Source organism: Eucyclogobius newberryi, unplaced genomic scaffold (genome assembly GCF_026437365.1).
Source record: "Eucyclogobius newberryi isolate DKJ021-1_F unplaced genomic scaffold, fEucNew1.0.hap1 SCAF_15, whole genome shotgun sequence".
NCBI classification, from domain to species: domain Eukaryota; kingdom Metazoa; phylum Chordata; class Actinopteri; order Gobiiformes; family Gobiidae; genus Eucyclogobius; species Eucyclogobius newberryi.
Genome location: NW_027315779.1, coordinates 16,238,238 through 16,253,349, shown reverse-complemented (window position 1 = coordinate 16,253,349; position 15,112 = coordinate 16,238,238). Strand labels below are relative to the sequence as shown.

The 15,112-nt window shown below is 40.9% G+C and overlaps 1 protein-coding gene across 1 annotated transcript; it reads right to left on the bottom strand.

Annotated features, from left to right (window-relative positions):
• Nucleotides 1–3,521: 3,521 nt before the first annotated feature.
• On the bottom strand, nt 3,522–14,428 carry LOC140360869 (A disintegrin and metalloproteinase with thrombospondin motifs 15-like). The gene is made up of 8 exons (XM_072446314.1): nt 13,311–14,428; nt 11,250–11,382; nt 10,986–11,153; nt 8,267–8,553; nt 6,995–7,172; nt 6,751–6,923; nt 5,632–5,807; nt 3,522–5,541 (listed from the first exon to the last, which is right to left on the bottom strand). The coding sequence occupies exons 1-8, from the start codon at nt 14,244–14,246 to the stop codon at nt 4,764–4,766; spliced, it is 2,829 nt and encodes a 942-aa protein (XP_072302415.1). The 5' UTR covers nt 14,247–14,428; the 3' UTR covers nt 3,522–4,763.
• Nucleotides 14,429–15,112: the final 684 nt, after the last annotated feature.

The following is a 15,112-nucleotide window of genomic DNA, read 5'->3' as shown; positions in this document are numbered from 1 at the left end:
CTGGTCCATCTGAAAAAAACATTTGTTGTGTTTAGTATAATCATCTTGACTTGATCCATTCCAGTGAGCTGCCGTGGCCTGTATTTGGGGGAACTTTGTGAAAATAACTGTTACATTAATTGTGAGTGACATTTACATGCACCAGTTATGGGCAGTTTCCATTTAGTCTCATTAAGGGATATTTCAATAAAACTCCAACAGTTGTTTATGGGCTCCTCCTGACATCATTCTCAAAAATACTGAACTGACCACAGAAAGTCCAGCCCCAGCTGCTGTGACAATGACATCATTAGGACCAGATTACAAATGGACTGAGCAAACACCTACATCCTCATGAAATGTACTAAATTACTAGCATCAATCATTACAATAACCAACGATGTCCATTCACTTATATCACATTTCCAATTGTATCTCTGGACTCTATAATATGTAACCAGCTTGTAATTATAATATACATTTGCATATTAATTTATATATGATGCTTTGACTTTATTCTTCTCACAAAAATGCTGTGCATCCAACATTTTAATATTCAAGTTTGCTGTGCTTGTTCGGATTGTTTTTATTGCCCACGTAAAACAGCTCTCCACACCTCAGCTTCCTCTGGCCCTGAGGGAGGTGTTTTTACATGTCAGGCTGTGGCGCGCTGCTGACACGGCACAGTGAGGTTCACTGTGAAAGTTAGATTCATCTGATCTCAAGTTTCACAAGTGAAATTTGACAGATTGTGATTAATTGTGCAATTTGTCCCATTACCAAAAATGTATAGGACAAATTAGTCACTGGAATTTGATCTTGATCAAGGACCAACAAATGAATGGTATGTGAAAATTCTTTTGACAGATAGGCTAAATTGACTGAAATGTAAAACGCATACAAGTTCAAAATGCAGGATATCGTCATTTTAGATCATTTCGTTTGTTGTGTTGTCGTTTAATGGTTACAAGGCACACCTTGTACCAAGTAGAACTAGTAAACTTCTTAATCTCAGTCATATGTGTATAATGCACGTTTATTTTGTTGAGATGACTATAGATTAGCAGTTTTAAAGAATATTACAGATCCCCACACACATTGAGGGCCAGATTGAAAATCAAAACAAAAAGTAATTGCTTTTGGCACAGACATAGATATGTTTAATGAAATGATATAGTCATGCAAATATTACAGCACATTTGAAGCATGGCTTCCCATAGAATGTGTGTGTGATTTTTTGCTTGCAGATCTGTGGAACAAGCTCTTCATGGATGTTCCCATCTCAGGGTCTTTCCAGCCACATCACTTCTGATCTATTTTACAGAGGGTATTTCCTGACAGCAGGTTTGCATTAGCCCACTCCTGGCCTTGATTGCTCTTGTACATAAAACTCATAGTAATAAATACAGCTCTCAGCTGCTCATTTAAGGTTTAGAGATTTCTCTGAAAACACATTGAGTGTCTGTACATGTGACAGGAGAGGGAAATGTGTTCAGTTTTACAACATTAAGCATCACCATATGATTTCATCTCTACAAGACACTGTGCCAGAAGTGAAGTTAACCTTTGAGGGACCCAATGTGGACCCCTGTGGAACAAGGGTCCACAAGGAACAACCGGAGCAGATCTGATCTTTTATGCCAGGAATCTGTTCTTCTGCAGGACAAATTGTCATTTTCCCTTTGCCTTCCTTGTTCCAATTGAAAACTAGATAATAAACATTAAATAATAAAATCTTAACATAACATTACTACAAGTGTGTGATTTCATTGGATTATTTTGTGAGTTTACAATTTAACTCAAATCTGAAAATGTGGTGCTTTTCCCTTTTAGAAGTCAGCACAGCAGACTATCAGCCTGCAGGATGCCATGCTTTGCACAATGGTTTGGCTTACATTTTACATTCCTTCAGAGTACAGTGGTCTATGTTGCCTAGTGGCTGGATTTGATTCTTGAAAACCCTCTGGAGTCATACACAAAATCACCAATCAGAATATTCATGCATGCTCCCCTTCAGCAGACCCAGACCACCCAAAAGACTCCTGTATGTCCAAACAGCCCAATGTCCTGCTCTGTCATTGTTCAGCTCTGTGATTACTGCCATATTTTCCTGTGATCCAAATTATAGTGTGAAAAAATACTTTTCAGATCATTAAACATCTGCTTTATTTGCAGTAAGTTATGCCTCCTCTCATACTACACACATGGGTCCACCTCATCTCATATGCTCAGGTTCTTGATATGATATGATTTAGATTTTTCAAAAAGAACTATAATAATACAATTAATTCATAAAATACAAAATGACTGTAGTGAAGAGTGCAACACTAACAGTAAGCATACCTTTTAGAAGATTTGTATTATTTTTGTTCACATGTAAATCTAATTGGTCATTGGATCCCTTTTGGAGTCCTGAGAAAAGCCTCATTAAGTCCAAGCCCAACTTCTGGTGTTCAACATACAGTAAATACTGCCTTAAATATTCATAAGGCACATATTCTCATGGGTGTTATCAGATGATCCAAGCGGGGAGATTGCATGCAGTGTTTCAGCTTATTACTTTCCCAAAAAGACCTTTCTTGTAAATAGTAAAGTTGGGCCAAACGCTTGTCCTCAGTGACCTCCCTCTTACCCAGACCAGCTCCCAAACAACCAACATTACTGGAAAAAAACAAATCTCTATTTAGTCCTGCTTAAGACAGTTATGAGTCTATCTTATCTCACTTGTCTTAAATGTCTTTATTTATTAAGACAATATTAACCAGCCATACTGGGCCAAGGAGGGCCAAAAAACTATCTTTATTATCTCTTGACTCAGGGGATTGCTACTTTTAATGCAACTATTTAGTCTACAATAATGTTACAAATACCCAGAGAAAAGAAATAGTACATGGTCCAGAGACACACCTACAGACATAGATTCAGCACCACCACAATCCCATAGCTAATTATTGCTTCGTTAATTGTGGCCCTTATTTACGGGGGAAGTGTAAAACCAGCGAAAGAATTTGGAATTTATTGGAAAACAAATTACTGCCAAAATCCCCTGAAGGCATAGAGTCAACATGAAGTAACAGTGATGAGTGAGGGCTCCATTTTCCTCACGCAGCCTTAGTGCAATGTTTACCCTGGCTTCATCCCAGATTGCCTTAATGTAGGTCAGTGGCTTAAACCTTTGTGTTGAACAGTAAAACATGTCTGAGAAAGAGGACCTCCCGTGCTCTCTCTGACCTGTTTCTTCGGACATGCACGAGTCATTGCGGCACATGCACAGTCACACATTCAGTTTTTCCAGCGGATAGAAACGCACTCCCAGCTGCTGTGTTGGGCCGGCTCAAGACCCAGAATCCAGGGTCCACATTACGCCATCGACTGACTGGAAAATATGTGAGAGACTGTGAACTCCTCCACAGTAAAGTGAAGTTTTTAGGTTACAGGCAAATGTTACAAGGTGTAATAACCACTGTTAAAACCTCATCACTTAATCATTGCTAGCTGTAAATCATCCATTCAAAGTTGCAGCAGAAAAAGAAAAATTGCAATTGTTTCAGTGGTTCTTAATTGTTTATTTGGAATAAATATACAAATGTACAATACAAAAATACAAAGACATTTCAAAGAAAAAGAGATAAAAACATATTTACAATATTTTTTGCACAGAACTGGATAAATGTATACATAGTATACAGCACAGTCTATGTATGTCATGGCTTTTGCTGTACAAAGGGCAAAAGCTGGTATAGTTAACAGATAAAACATTAAGACAATGTTGCATTACTCTTGCAGAGATAATACTGGAGTACAGCACAGATGTGCAGAAATGTGGGGCCAGGAAGAAGGAGAGCTGCAATCAGAACAGCATAACAAAGGCACTGCCAGTTTTTCTTCCCTAAAGTTTAGCGTTTCATTGATAATAAATGATGTGTGTAAACTGTGCCAGACAAGCATGATTAAACAGGCTCCATGACCTGCTGTAGACTGGGGACACAAAAAAGGGCAAAAAGTGAAGCCAACAACAGGAATCTGGACAACTCTGCCTTAATAGGCCTTTATGAAACTTTACTACATATTTTCTGTCCAGCCCTGTCCAAAATCACACAAACTTTTCATTACTTAATGATATATTTCCACATGAGTTGTTAATTACTTAACTCAAACAAAGCCTGGAAAATAATGGGCTAATTTGTAAATTCCTGGAACAATTCAGATTCTACAAAGCTTCACCAGTCTCAGAAGACAAATTAAAGTTTTGTTCCAAACACATTTTTAACTTTACTTTACTTGAAAATCACCAGGAAAATAATGTATTACAGCCAGTGGGGAATGTGCTCACATTTGTGTCTCAAACAGCTGCAAGAAAATTGGCTTTGAGCTAATATTTGGTTTGGATAATCAATACAGCAGCAGGGCAACAGCTGTGGCAAAGAACTACATCTGCACAACAAGAACACCGGCATGATCCATTATATTTATTCTGTGAATCCAAAAATTCCTTGGAAAAATAACAATAGGCAGGTGGAGAGCAACATGCAACAAGGGGGTTTTGCTTGTTTATCTTTGAATTTCAGAAGCTCCAAAAAATAACACTGAGTTTGCAGCTGTTGGTGGTTTATTAAAATTCAGAACCTGCTGACGGCGGATAAATAACATTTGAAATGTGTTGTTTCTTTAAATTAGACTATTAAGAGTAATATAGTCATCTTTGCAGAGACCTTTCAGTCTCCATAATTGTCCATCAGCTTCTGAAGGAAAGAATCACCTCCAGACAAAGAGTCCAAATCTCCTTAACAAGGGCTGAGGTTACAGAAGTCCAGCTCCTGTGGTTTGCGCAGGTCAATGCAGTGTTCTCGGGGCAGCAGATGTCCTCTCTGAGCTCTGCAGTCCAGCGGGCGCCTCTTGAAGCCTTTGCCACAGGTTCTGGAGCAAGGTGACCAGTTTCCTACCCTCCACTCGGGACAGGGGTCTCCACAGCTCCTGGTGGCTGAAGGTCTCTGTGTGGGCTCACAATCAAAACCAGGCTTACCGTCCGGCCGCAGACACTGCACTAACCTCCTCTGCAGCCCATTACCACAGGTCACGGAGCATTTGTCCCAGTTTGTGGAGAGCCACTTCCCCAAACCAGGATCCTCCTTATTATACACATCTTTTAGCCTGTCCTTATCGTTCTCAGCTAGGACACTATTCTGGGAGTTTGCACGTGTGTCCTTCTTTGAGACCTTGTCCTCTTTGGTTTGTCGGGGCAGGTAAAAGGAGTAGCGAATTCGGGGCGGGGTCATCCTGCCGGCACACAGCACTTCCACAGTTAAAGCTTCTCCTAAAGGTTTTACAGCCTGCAAGGTCTCAGAAGAGCCAGATGTGCCACTGTAGTGCATCAGACTGTTCTTTATAATGATGTCTCGCTCCCCAGAGGACACAACGTAGTTCCCATTCAGCATGTACTGTCCATTGCTGCTCTTCACGGCTAGATAGTTGTCATCACCTGTCATTCCCTTGTAACCTCGCTGTCGAATGTCGATGTTGGCAGCCCCCACCGGAAGCATGACCACAAAATTGTATCCATGCCTGCAGAATATTTTGAAATAACACACAATGACATCAGATCAAAACTTGCTGACTAAAGTGGTCCAAAGTGATATCACTATATGTACTCACATTGGCTTTGTGAAGAGTCCTGACACTTTCTTGCAGCCTTTGTTGTCGCCTCCACATACTCCACACTTATCAAACTTTTTAGCCGAACCAATCCTGCCGTCACAGCCAGCTTTGATGCACTTTCCCTGGACGCACACTCCTGTCGTATCGGGGGAGCATGGGGTGCCATCTACCACCTGCAATAAGCACATACACACAATATGTAAACCTAATTTTTATGGTGGTGTATTATTGGCCTCAAATTGCCCTTTAAGATTCATAGAGTTTACTGTAAAAACTTGACTGAGGTTGGATTGTACAGCTGCAGGATGATTTAAGCGTCTCGGGAGTATTTTTATCGCCTCCTCCGCATGTTAGATTGACGTGTGAACTCTGTATGCGCTGCTTAGTCTCACATCGCACCCCTTTATCTGAATTAGACAAACTCCTATCTACATTCAGCTGGCCTATATATTTACTGCAGGAGATAACTGAAATCTACCCTTATAAATTGACCTACTGGTGGTTCGTCAGTTACTATAGTTCCAGAGCATATTATAATATAGTGAGAAGTCTTAACTCTGATATTCTATTCCTTTTCAGTCATTTTTCATATAAATGATGGATTAAGAACATATAAAATAGTCCAATGAGGTCCATTTGGTCATTCTGATAATTAATTTTAAGATTATTTTTTCAGACTAGAGTTTGTTTACCTGACAGTTTCGACTGCCCATTCACATTTTCTTCAGAATTTTTGCTGTGACCTGTCTTGGTATATATATTAACACACAATGGATCTGTTAATAATATATATATATATATATATATATTAACAGATCCATTGTCTTCCTACTGAGACAGGACGACATCGTCATCTGCAGTCCGACTTCTTTAGGACATTATCTTAGAAAAAGGCCCCCTCATCCCGGTTTATAGTCCAGTGAGCAAGACATTATTGTGACACTCGGAAGAAGGTTGTGAGTGAGCAGCCAAAAACTGCCAACATACAAAACTGTTTGTTTTGGTGATACTGGTTTGATCCAGTAACCATTTCTACAGGAAACACTGTAATGACCTGATCAATGCAGTTCTTTTCTGAAATCTCATTGAGGATCTTTTTTATGAACAAAGTATTACCTTTGGTGCAAGGACGTAGAAGTACCCGGTGCCATTGGCCCTGCAGATGAGTTTGCATCTGTCGTTTGCGGACACACCAGAAAACTTGGGCACCCAAACGGCAGAGGCAGCGATGCGGTTGTTGTTGAAACTGTGTCCACTGGCCTCACACTGCTCCTCTCTGAAGGTCTTCCCTGCTCAAAACAGATCAAAAGGTTAGAGGTGGGAAACCCGGGGCCAGAGCGGGTCATCTGATTTGTTGTACCATTGTCGGGGCAATGGTTCAGGCTGCAGGAGCGGTATTTGACCCGGACGCCTTGGCAGTATTTCCCCCCGTTTGATGGGGCTGGGCTGTTGCACTCTCTTTTAGAGAGCTGGACACCTCCTCCACATGAGCGAGAGCAGGGGCCAAAAGCACCCCACTTTGCCCAACGACCATCCTCCTGGAAAGTACAAGACAAACAAGACCACCCTTTGATACTTTGCACTTCAGTCTTTAAGAAAATCTCTGATCACATTTTCTTGCTTTTCCAGAGTATGCTAATAAGAGTTAGATGACCCATTAAGGGCATGAACAATTATGCAAAATAATACTTAATTTTAGGGTAGTTTAATAGACTAAACTGCACATTTCACAAAACATTTGGCCTAGTTGTCACTAGTTTGACAATTTTTGTAAACTTTATTATCTGACTTCCTTGGACATGGGTAGAGGCTCTACCCATGTCATATGGAGCGCAGCATTACTTCTACAGTAGACGTAATGCTCCAGTTGTACTTGGTAGGTGGATTTCCCAAGTTCCAACATGTAAATTCACACTGTAACATCCTCGTATCTCAGAATTCCCACTTGGCAACTCAGGCAATATTTCAGAACCCCAAACTTATCTAAGTTAGCCAATCCAACATGGTGGCGCCCTACGTTTGGATAAAGTTTTACATCCGACTGTTAAAATATTGATAGTGCCTGTGTAGATTCTCCTGTGCTGCCGTTGAACCTCTGCAGTTAGTAATGCACTGTTGTGCTTATGTTTTCTACACAAAGCTATTGAAACCAAAGCAAAAATTCCCATTCATATGTTGATTTATAAATACAGTCCTCACTTTCTCATGTATTAGGAGCGTCCCAATATTTATTTTATTTTATTTAGGGTCTAGAGTGGAGTTTAGTCACAGTAAAGCACTAAATCACTTGCATGTTTACAGTGTACTTCCTCATTTTAGGAGAATAAAACAATCTATAATCACACGCTGATCCTTTTGACCCTAAATGCTGTCTAATTTTAATCAAAAATCAGGTAGAGGCTCTTTAACTAACAACAGATATAATGCAGTGACTTACAAGAATCCTGTCTGAGAAATTGAAGAAACTACTTTTTATTTTTTATTACATTTTATTTTTCCACATTTTCCTGCTTCTAATATTCACTTGCATTGACCATTATGATATTGTTGACCTGTGTCGATCAAGCTCTAGGTGAAATTCTATGGTGATTTCAAAAAGGTTGTGGAAATAGTGAGTAAATAAAAGTCTTACCTTTACAGTTTGGACTTCCATCTTGTTGGTGCATATTCCGCGGTCGCAGATCTGACCTTCACCACAAGGGGTGCCGTCTGCCCAGGGGAAGTGCCTGGTCATACACACAGGATGACCATTGGACTTCCCTGTGCACCACAAGCGACCACAGGGAGGCAGCATGAAGGTGCAGGGCTTTGATTCTTCCCCAAATGCGAGCTCACACTGACGGTCTAAACTGTAGGCCAATCCAGGCAGCACATCATGGAGGACCAGGGGCTTCTGGGGAGGGTCCAGTAAACAGTCACCTACAAAAAGAAGATAAACCATGGAATATAGGGGGAGCATTTAGTAAATTCAGTCCGTCCATCCATCTAAGCTGAGTTGGGCCCACTGGCGTCTCCTTAAATGTAATAGGACCTTTATGTTTATTCCGCATGGACTTTTTCTTTTGTTAATTAAATTTTTTTTAAAACAATTTTGTGTGTGAAATTAGCGGGAATTAAAGAGGAATTGTCAAGACCTAACAAATGCCAAAACCAATCCTTCATATACCAGTGTAGGCTATTCAACAAAGAAAATAGGTGGAATTTAAAATCAGATTTTCCTCTGTGCAGTGTGTAATTACCCACTTATAATCATAGTAAATCAGACATCATTTAGCGCCTTAGCTTCACAAAGAGTGCAGCCAATTGTTTGTACTCCAAAGAGTTCAGAAACATCTTCAGTCTGAATTGGGGCTCATTTTAGAAAGGCATTTTAGGAAAAAATAGGCCTTGAGCTCAAGTCAACCAAATGTATGGTCATTATACCTTCTTTAGTGTTTTATGCAGTTGTACCACTCAACTCAACCACTGTACAATATATAAAGTTCAACACAGCCCACCCTAATGTTATGTTTAGATAATATTATGTCATGGATGCAAGCTGAAGATTGAGGGCACAAAATATGACAGCAGGTTTTGGATTTCAGATAAATAATGCACCCATGTCAAAAGTATGGGGATAATGGAAGATAGTCTATACAGGGGCTTGAAACATTGTGAATTGTGATTACATTTCGGGGGAAGTACGTGATATCTCTCATGTTTGTGTATTTTGTCTAATAGGTTTGGCAATGACAGTGGATGTAATCCCTTGTTTGTCCAGGAGTCATCCATTGGGTAATGTTTTAGATTGTTTTCATTGTGTCTACAGATGTATTGCATACTTGACCACAAATTGTACTTTTTGTGAACCTCAAATCCAATTCTGAGTCGAGAAAACTGATTTTTTTTATTATTATTTGTTGTAATGGAAAAACTAACCTACTTTTTACTCTAGAAAATAAGTGTTGCTTATTTTTGGTAAGAAAGCCTTCACTCCATTTAAATATATGGTCAGTTAATCACTGAAAATGTTTTATTGTCCATTGTATTGGTTTTTTTGCATCCGTTACGGAATTTTGAACATTCTCATGCCGTAACATTTAGAGGGTCTATAACATTGACAATACCTAGTTTCAGAAAGCACCAGTACTTTCCAACTTCATATACACTAATGTTCTCCCTCTTCGGTGCAAGGACGTGATTTGACCATTTGCTAATCTGGCAGTACATGGTTCACTTGACTTTGAACAAGCTCAATCTCATATCTTCCTTCCTTTTCACTCTCCAAAGAGTCATCATTTAAAACAATAGCTGCCGTTGTGTTTAGCGATCACAAATGACTTGGGGCACGGTGCTGCATGGTAACATGAGGCAACATGTTGTTCCAGCACCACAGCTTCTTGAAGACTAGATTTATGACAGGCAGCCGGTTATAACACAATCACTCCCAGGCAAATTTTCTCGATGCATTTCTTGAGTTGCATTTTGCTCGAGCGCTTCTGCTAAAGTGAACACAGACAAAGACATGCCGTTTGTCTATTTGGAGTTATCCTGCATGTGAAGCGGTGCACCTCCGAGTCCAAACCTCAGCGGTGACTCTTTTAAACAAGCCCTCTAATTTGGTGCAGATGTCGGGTCGTAGTTTTAAAATAAGAATTGAGCGTCTCTCCCAGGCTTTGTGGTCTGCCCTGCTTGGCAAAGAGTCCAAACAAATCCCAATACATTTCTGGTGATGGCAGATGTTGCACTGGCCCACTTAGTAATTTGATTATGCCCTCACATTGATTGTGAGTTTTGGGTTGAAGACAAGAATAACTGTTGAAATCCTTAGAATGTGAACTCGGACAAATGGTTACATGGTTAAAACCACAAATTCTGAAAGAAGCCACAAGGAAATGACTGTGTAGTAATACCTTATATATTGTAAAACAAACGTGGTGTGAAAACTAGTTGCTTTGACAATGACGTGAAATAAGGCAGACTCACTTGTAGAATTGCTGAATAATCATCATAGCCCCAAAAACTATGAGCAGGATTAAAGGTCATATCACCATTTAGGTCCTTTTGTTACTTGCATCTAGGGTTTTAAGATATATCGCAATCAAATCAAAATCACAATCTCAAATAGCAACAACTACACAAATCTAAGTACAATCATTTCATAAAAACAGCAAACAATCCTGTCTTATTACGTATAAGACCTAGAAAACCCTATTGTTTAAACGTATACAAACACATGTAATGTTTTGGAGTACATATATCCATCACGATCACAAATCTTTTTGCAATTGCAACAATTTCAGCCCTACTTGCATTCACAGCTGTGTTTGGATTTGAAGCCAAACCGAGGGATAAAGGCCATTCAAACTTACCATGCCCTCCGTCCAAAAACTCTGTGATAATGGCGGCGCTGCAGGGCGACCAGGGGCTGGTGCGGTTGATCTGGATCAGAGTGGGAGACATCATGTGGTTTCCCAGCAGTTTCCCAAACACATCGTCGCAGGCTTTCACATTGTCGTGCGGCATGTTGAACACATGTCCTGTTGAGAAGAGACCGGAAGTCAATGGTGTTCTACTTTGTTATGCAGCTATTTCATTATGTGCCATAAGTGATGTGCAGTTTGAACAGGCCTCACCGAGTTCATGAGCTGTAGTGAAAGCAGAGGGAAGGCCGTCGTCTTCGATCACAGAGCAGCTCCTCTTGGGGTCACACATGGTGCCCACGTCAGCCATGCCTAGAGTGTCACAGGTGGATGCTCCACACAGATCCTGCAACACACAGAAGACAATGTTCAAGCCACGTATTTGATTCTCGACAGAGATACTGGCACTGCTCTCTCCACTTCCAGAAGATTTAAGCTCTGAAAAAAGGAGAAAGGGAGAAAATTGTGTTATAATATTCATCTAGAGCTTGCTATAGTTTTGAAATACTGACCAATACAATGTTGGCAACCGATAATAAATCATTAACAATATGTCTTTATTTATTAGTCAAACCTTGAACTTTTATGAACGTAAATGTCCCCCTTCATAACATTTATACCCAAGAGCACGTTTTCCAGATGACCCATTTCCTGACCATAGCACTGCAACCCCAGTGTTAGTATTTAGAGTTGCTGACCATATACTAATCACAGGATGCGAACGTTCATGACCGCTGCACAGAAACACCCATCGCCACTCTCTGAATAGCACAACCGTATACATTGCATACACTCAATGTACGCTCTGGGAAATGTAGCTCCGGGCAAAGAAGAGGCCGGTTTAACTTAATGCTATTGTGCAGCACTTCAGTCCAATTAATGTAACCATAAAACGCTGAGCCAAGTGAAGAGACATGATGACAAACCATTCCTTGCATAAACCACAAATGCTGCAATCCCAAATGGCTTCCAGATGCTCTTGTGTGCAGGAGATGACATCCAAACTTTGGGTCATTTAAAAGGAGAAAATAAAAACGAGCAAGAAGAAAACGAGGAACAAAGCAGCGGTGTCAATGAGTTTGTTCCAAGCTACGACCTACATCTCACATCTGTCAACTATCATAAGCAACTTTTAAGATATGGACAAAGAAGAAGTAATTAATGACTTTGGTTTGTTAAAATGATCTGATTGCGCGACTTTGTTTATTGTTTGCACACAGATTGCAGAGGGAAAATGGATGCTCTGTTTTTCCTACATTTAGATTTGCGGTGGTGACCCAGAAACATTGTCAAATATGGTAAAAGGCAGACCTTTTGTTGACTTTTCAAACCGAAACAAAGATGAATTGTCAATGTACACTACCGCATAATTGACGATTGATAGCACTGCAATATCATACAGTGATTTACTTTTATTCCAACTGAAATCCTGTTTGATCAGTGCTTTTACATAAAATGTGTAAACGTATACAAGGCTGCAGGCTTCAGGCATCTGTTAAATGAAACACTGGCGGAGGCCCTTGATTCTTTGTACAGCACATAACATGATTCATTGCGTGTGGGTGTGGTCTGCCTGATCTGAGTTGAACAAGGTTACACTGTATAAACTGGATTAGATGTAAACTTTGCACTAACCTGGATGGCTTCCAGCTTGAATGTTTATGGTGCATATTGTTTTCTGTCAGGTTCTGTGACCTGGACAGGAAGTATAAGTGTGCTGTGATGTGAGGGTTGCTGCAGAGCTTATTTTCAAGTTGGAAGATGAACAGGGTCCAATGGGAAAACCCCACTTTTCCACCTCTGTATCCATCTGCCCCCTTTGGATGTGTTTAAGAGGCCTGTGCAGTGTGGAGAACATGCAGCTGGAGCAGGGATGAAAGTCAGCAGTACATCCCTTGAGGCACTCACATTTCCTAATGTTGCAGGTAAAAATTAGCATCTGTTTTTTGCAAAACAACCTCATTCTGTTCTAATACTGCCATTTAACTCCCCCTTTCACACAAGCTCTCTGGTCAAACTCCTTTAAGCCAAACAGTTCATTAGGGATCGTTGACTTCACTGTTGACCCTGTGTCAAATATTTGGGAGTGCAGCTTTCCCAGTGCATGAAAAACTGCCTTCTCATGAACAATGAAAGTAATCAAGGCTTTTGCTCTCTCCTCCCCAATTACATCTGACCTACCGTGTCAAAGCTCTCAGGAGAATAGATTATACAAGTAGACAGAAGATTATTAAAACAGTGTATATTAGACAGTATATTTGTTTGTTTTTTTACCTCTCTAGTCAATAGAATGGCCGTGTCCCAGTATTCTGCGTGCTTATCTGTGTTCTTGTTCATCTTTTTCTGCCAAGTGCAAAAGTTTCTGAGCGTCATGGCTGCGTTCGTGGACACCTTGGGTCCTTTGTCAGCTTCCGTCACCACAATTATCTTTACGACTACGATGTTGATCGAGTTTAGGATGCTGGGGTGCTTGTAAAGCCGCGCGGCCACCGACATCAGCGTCAAGATGTAGTGCTTGAGGTCATCGCCGTGAAACTGTGCCATAGATTCGTCGGCCGCCACGAGCGTCTCCACGTATCTGGGGACTGAGGCAAACCGTTTGGATCGCCCCAACCTCCGCATCGTTTCTGTCACATTGTTGTCGTCTGCAAAGTGTCTGTACTTCTCCAGTGATTGCACAAGCTGCTGACTTATGTCACTGTCCACGGCGCATCTGGACGTGGCGTTTGGCGTCAAGTTGCGGCTGGTTCTGCGCCTGAGAATGTGCGCACTTTCCGCAGTGTTTGTGTCATTCTGGACGGGAGCAATAAAGTATTCCCATCCATGGAACCCGAAGGCACCGTGTAAACCATTACAAAGGCTCAGCGCTGCATAAGAGTTGCTGTCATCATTGACGTGTCCGGAGTAGAAACACCGGCGCAACTCGTGAGTGACATCGCCGTTGGGAAGATTCGGTGCGTCTTGGTTGGAAATACTTGGTGACATGAAGCTAGAGTCCTGGTGCAAATCAAGCAATAACTCCTGGTGAAATGCTCTTATTTTTACGACACTTTTCCCACTGGAGAGGTCCACGTCGTTGTCAGAAACAGTCCTCCTGTCATGATTGTGGTGTTTTAGCCTGACAGGAAAGCAAAGTTCACTTTCCATGCAACACACGAGTCTGGATGAAGTGAGCGCCAGGTAGAGGAGAAGTGGTATTCTGATAAACATGACGATGCTTGCATTCGGTGCACTGCTGTGGTGATTACTGCCGGCTGAGTCTGCACGATGAGTGGAGGCGGTGAGAGTAATCCAATGCGCACTTCTACTCTGCAGCTTGTACGAGTCCACTCACTGCAGCACACTCCTCCTGGTCAAGACCCATTCCTCCACCTGTGTCTAAGGCAACTGCTGCCCTCAGCACAGGCTCGGGCGCTTTTTGTGAGGGGGCAGTCTTTGGAGAGGCGCTGGATACGAATGTATAGGCAACTCAAGACACCGAAGACAAGCGACAACCCCTGTGCCCAACATTCATAAATAGCAAAAGAGAAAAAAGTAAAAAAAAATGCCTAGTACTGCCTAGTCTTATTTAGTTTTGGATTTTGGCATTCAAGATTGAATGAATGTTGGCTGATTAGTAGCCTAAAACTAACCACAGTCAAAGAGTGTTTTACAATACTTAAACACTTGCCTATAACTTGATAACTGTGTAATTACATAACTAACGTACTCACTAACTAACTAACTAACTAACTAACTAATACTAGACTAACAATACATAATATATAGTATAAATCTGATTCCAATGTTTTAGGATTGAGAGAAGATCTAGCTGTTTATTTACCTTTACACAATATTTTATCGCCATCTGGTGGACAGAAAAATGAATTGCATCGAAGGAGATCTGACGTCGTCGTGCATTTATAAATACAAAATAAGAAAATATAATAGTACATTTATGTGTGGGATTGCTGGGCCAAACAGAAATGTAGTATTTTAATAATAGATAGCACGGAGCCAGCTTTTGTTTGCCGTTGGTTGCTAGGGACGCAGCTCAAGTTGCTATCCTAAGGACCCCATTTCTGAGCCGTCCATAA

What these genes read in the sequence shown, in the direction of transcription:
- LOC140360869 (XM_072446314.1), bottom strand. Translation starts at nt 14,246, where the DNA reads ATGTTTATCAGAATACCACTTCTCCTCTACCTGGCGCTCACTTCATCC. An exon ending in GTTTTTGGACGGAGGGCATG is followed by an intron (nt 8,554 to 10,985) that starts GTAAGTTTGAAT and finishes TTCTTTTTGTAG; the next exon opens with GTGACTGTTTACTGGACCCT. An exon ending in GGACTCTTCACAAAGCCAAT is followed by an intron (nt 5,542 to 5,631) that starts GTGAGTACATAT and finishes AATATTCTGCAG; the next exon opens with GCATGGATACAATTTTGTGG.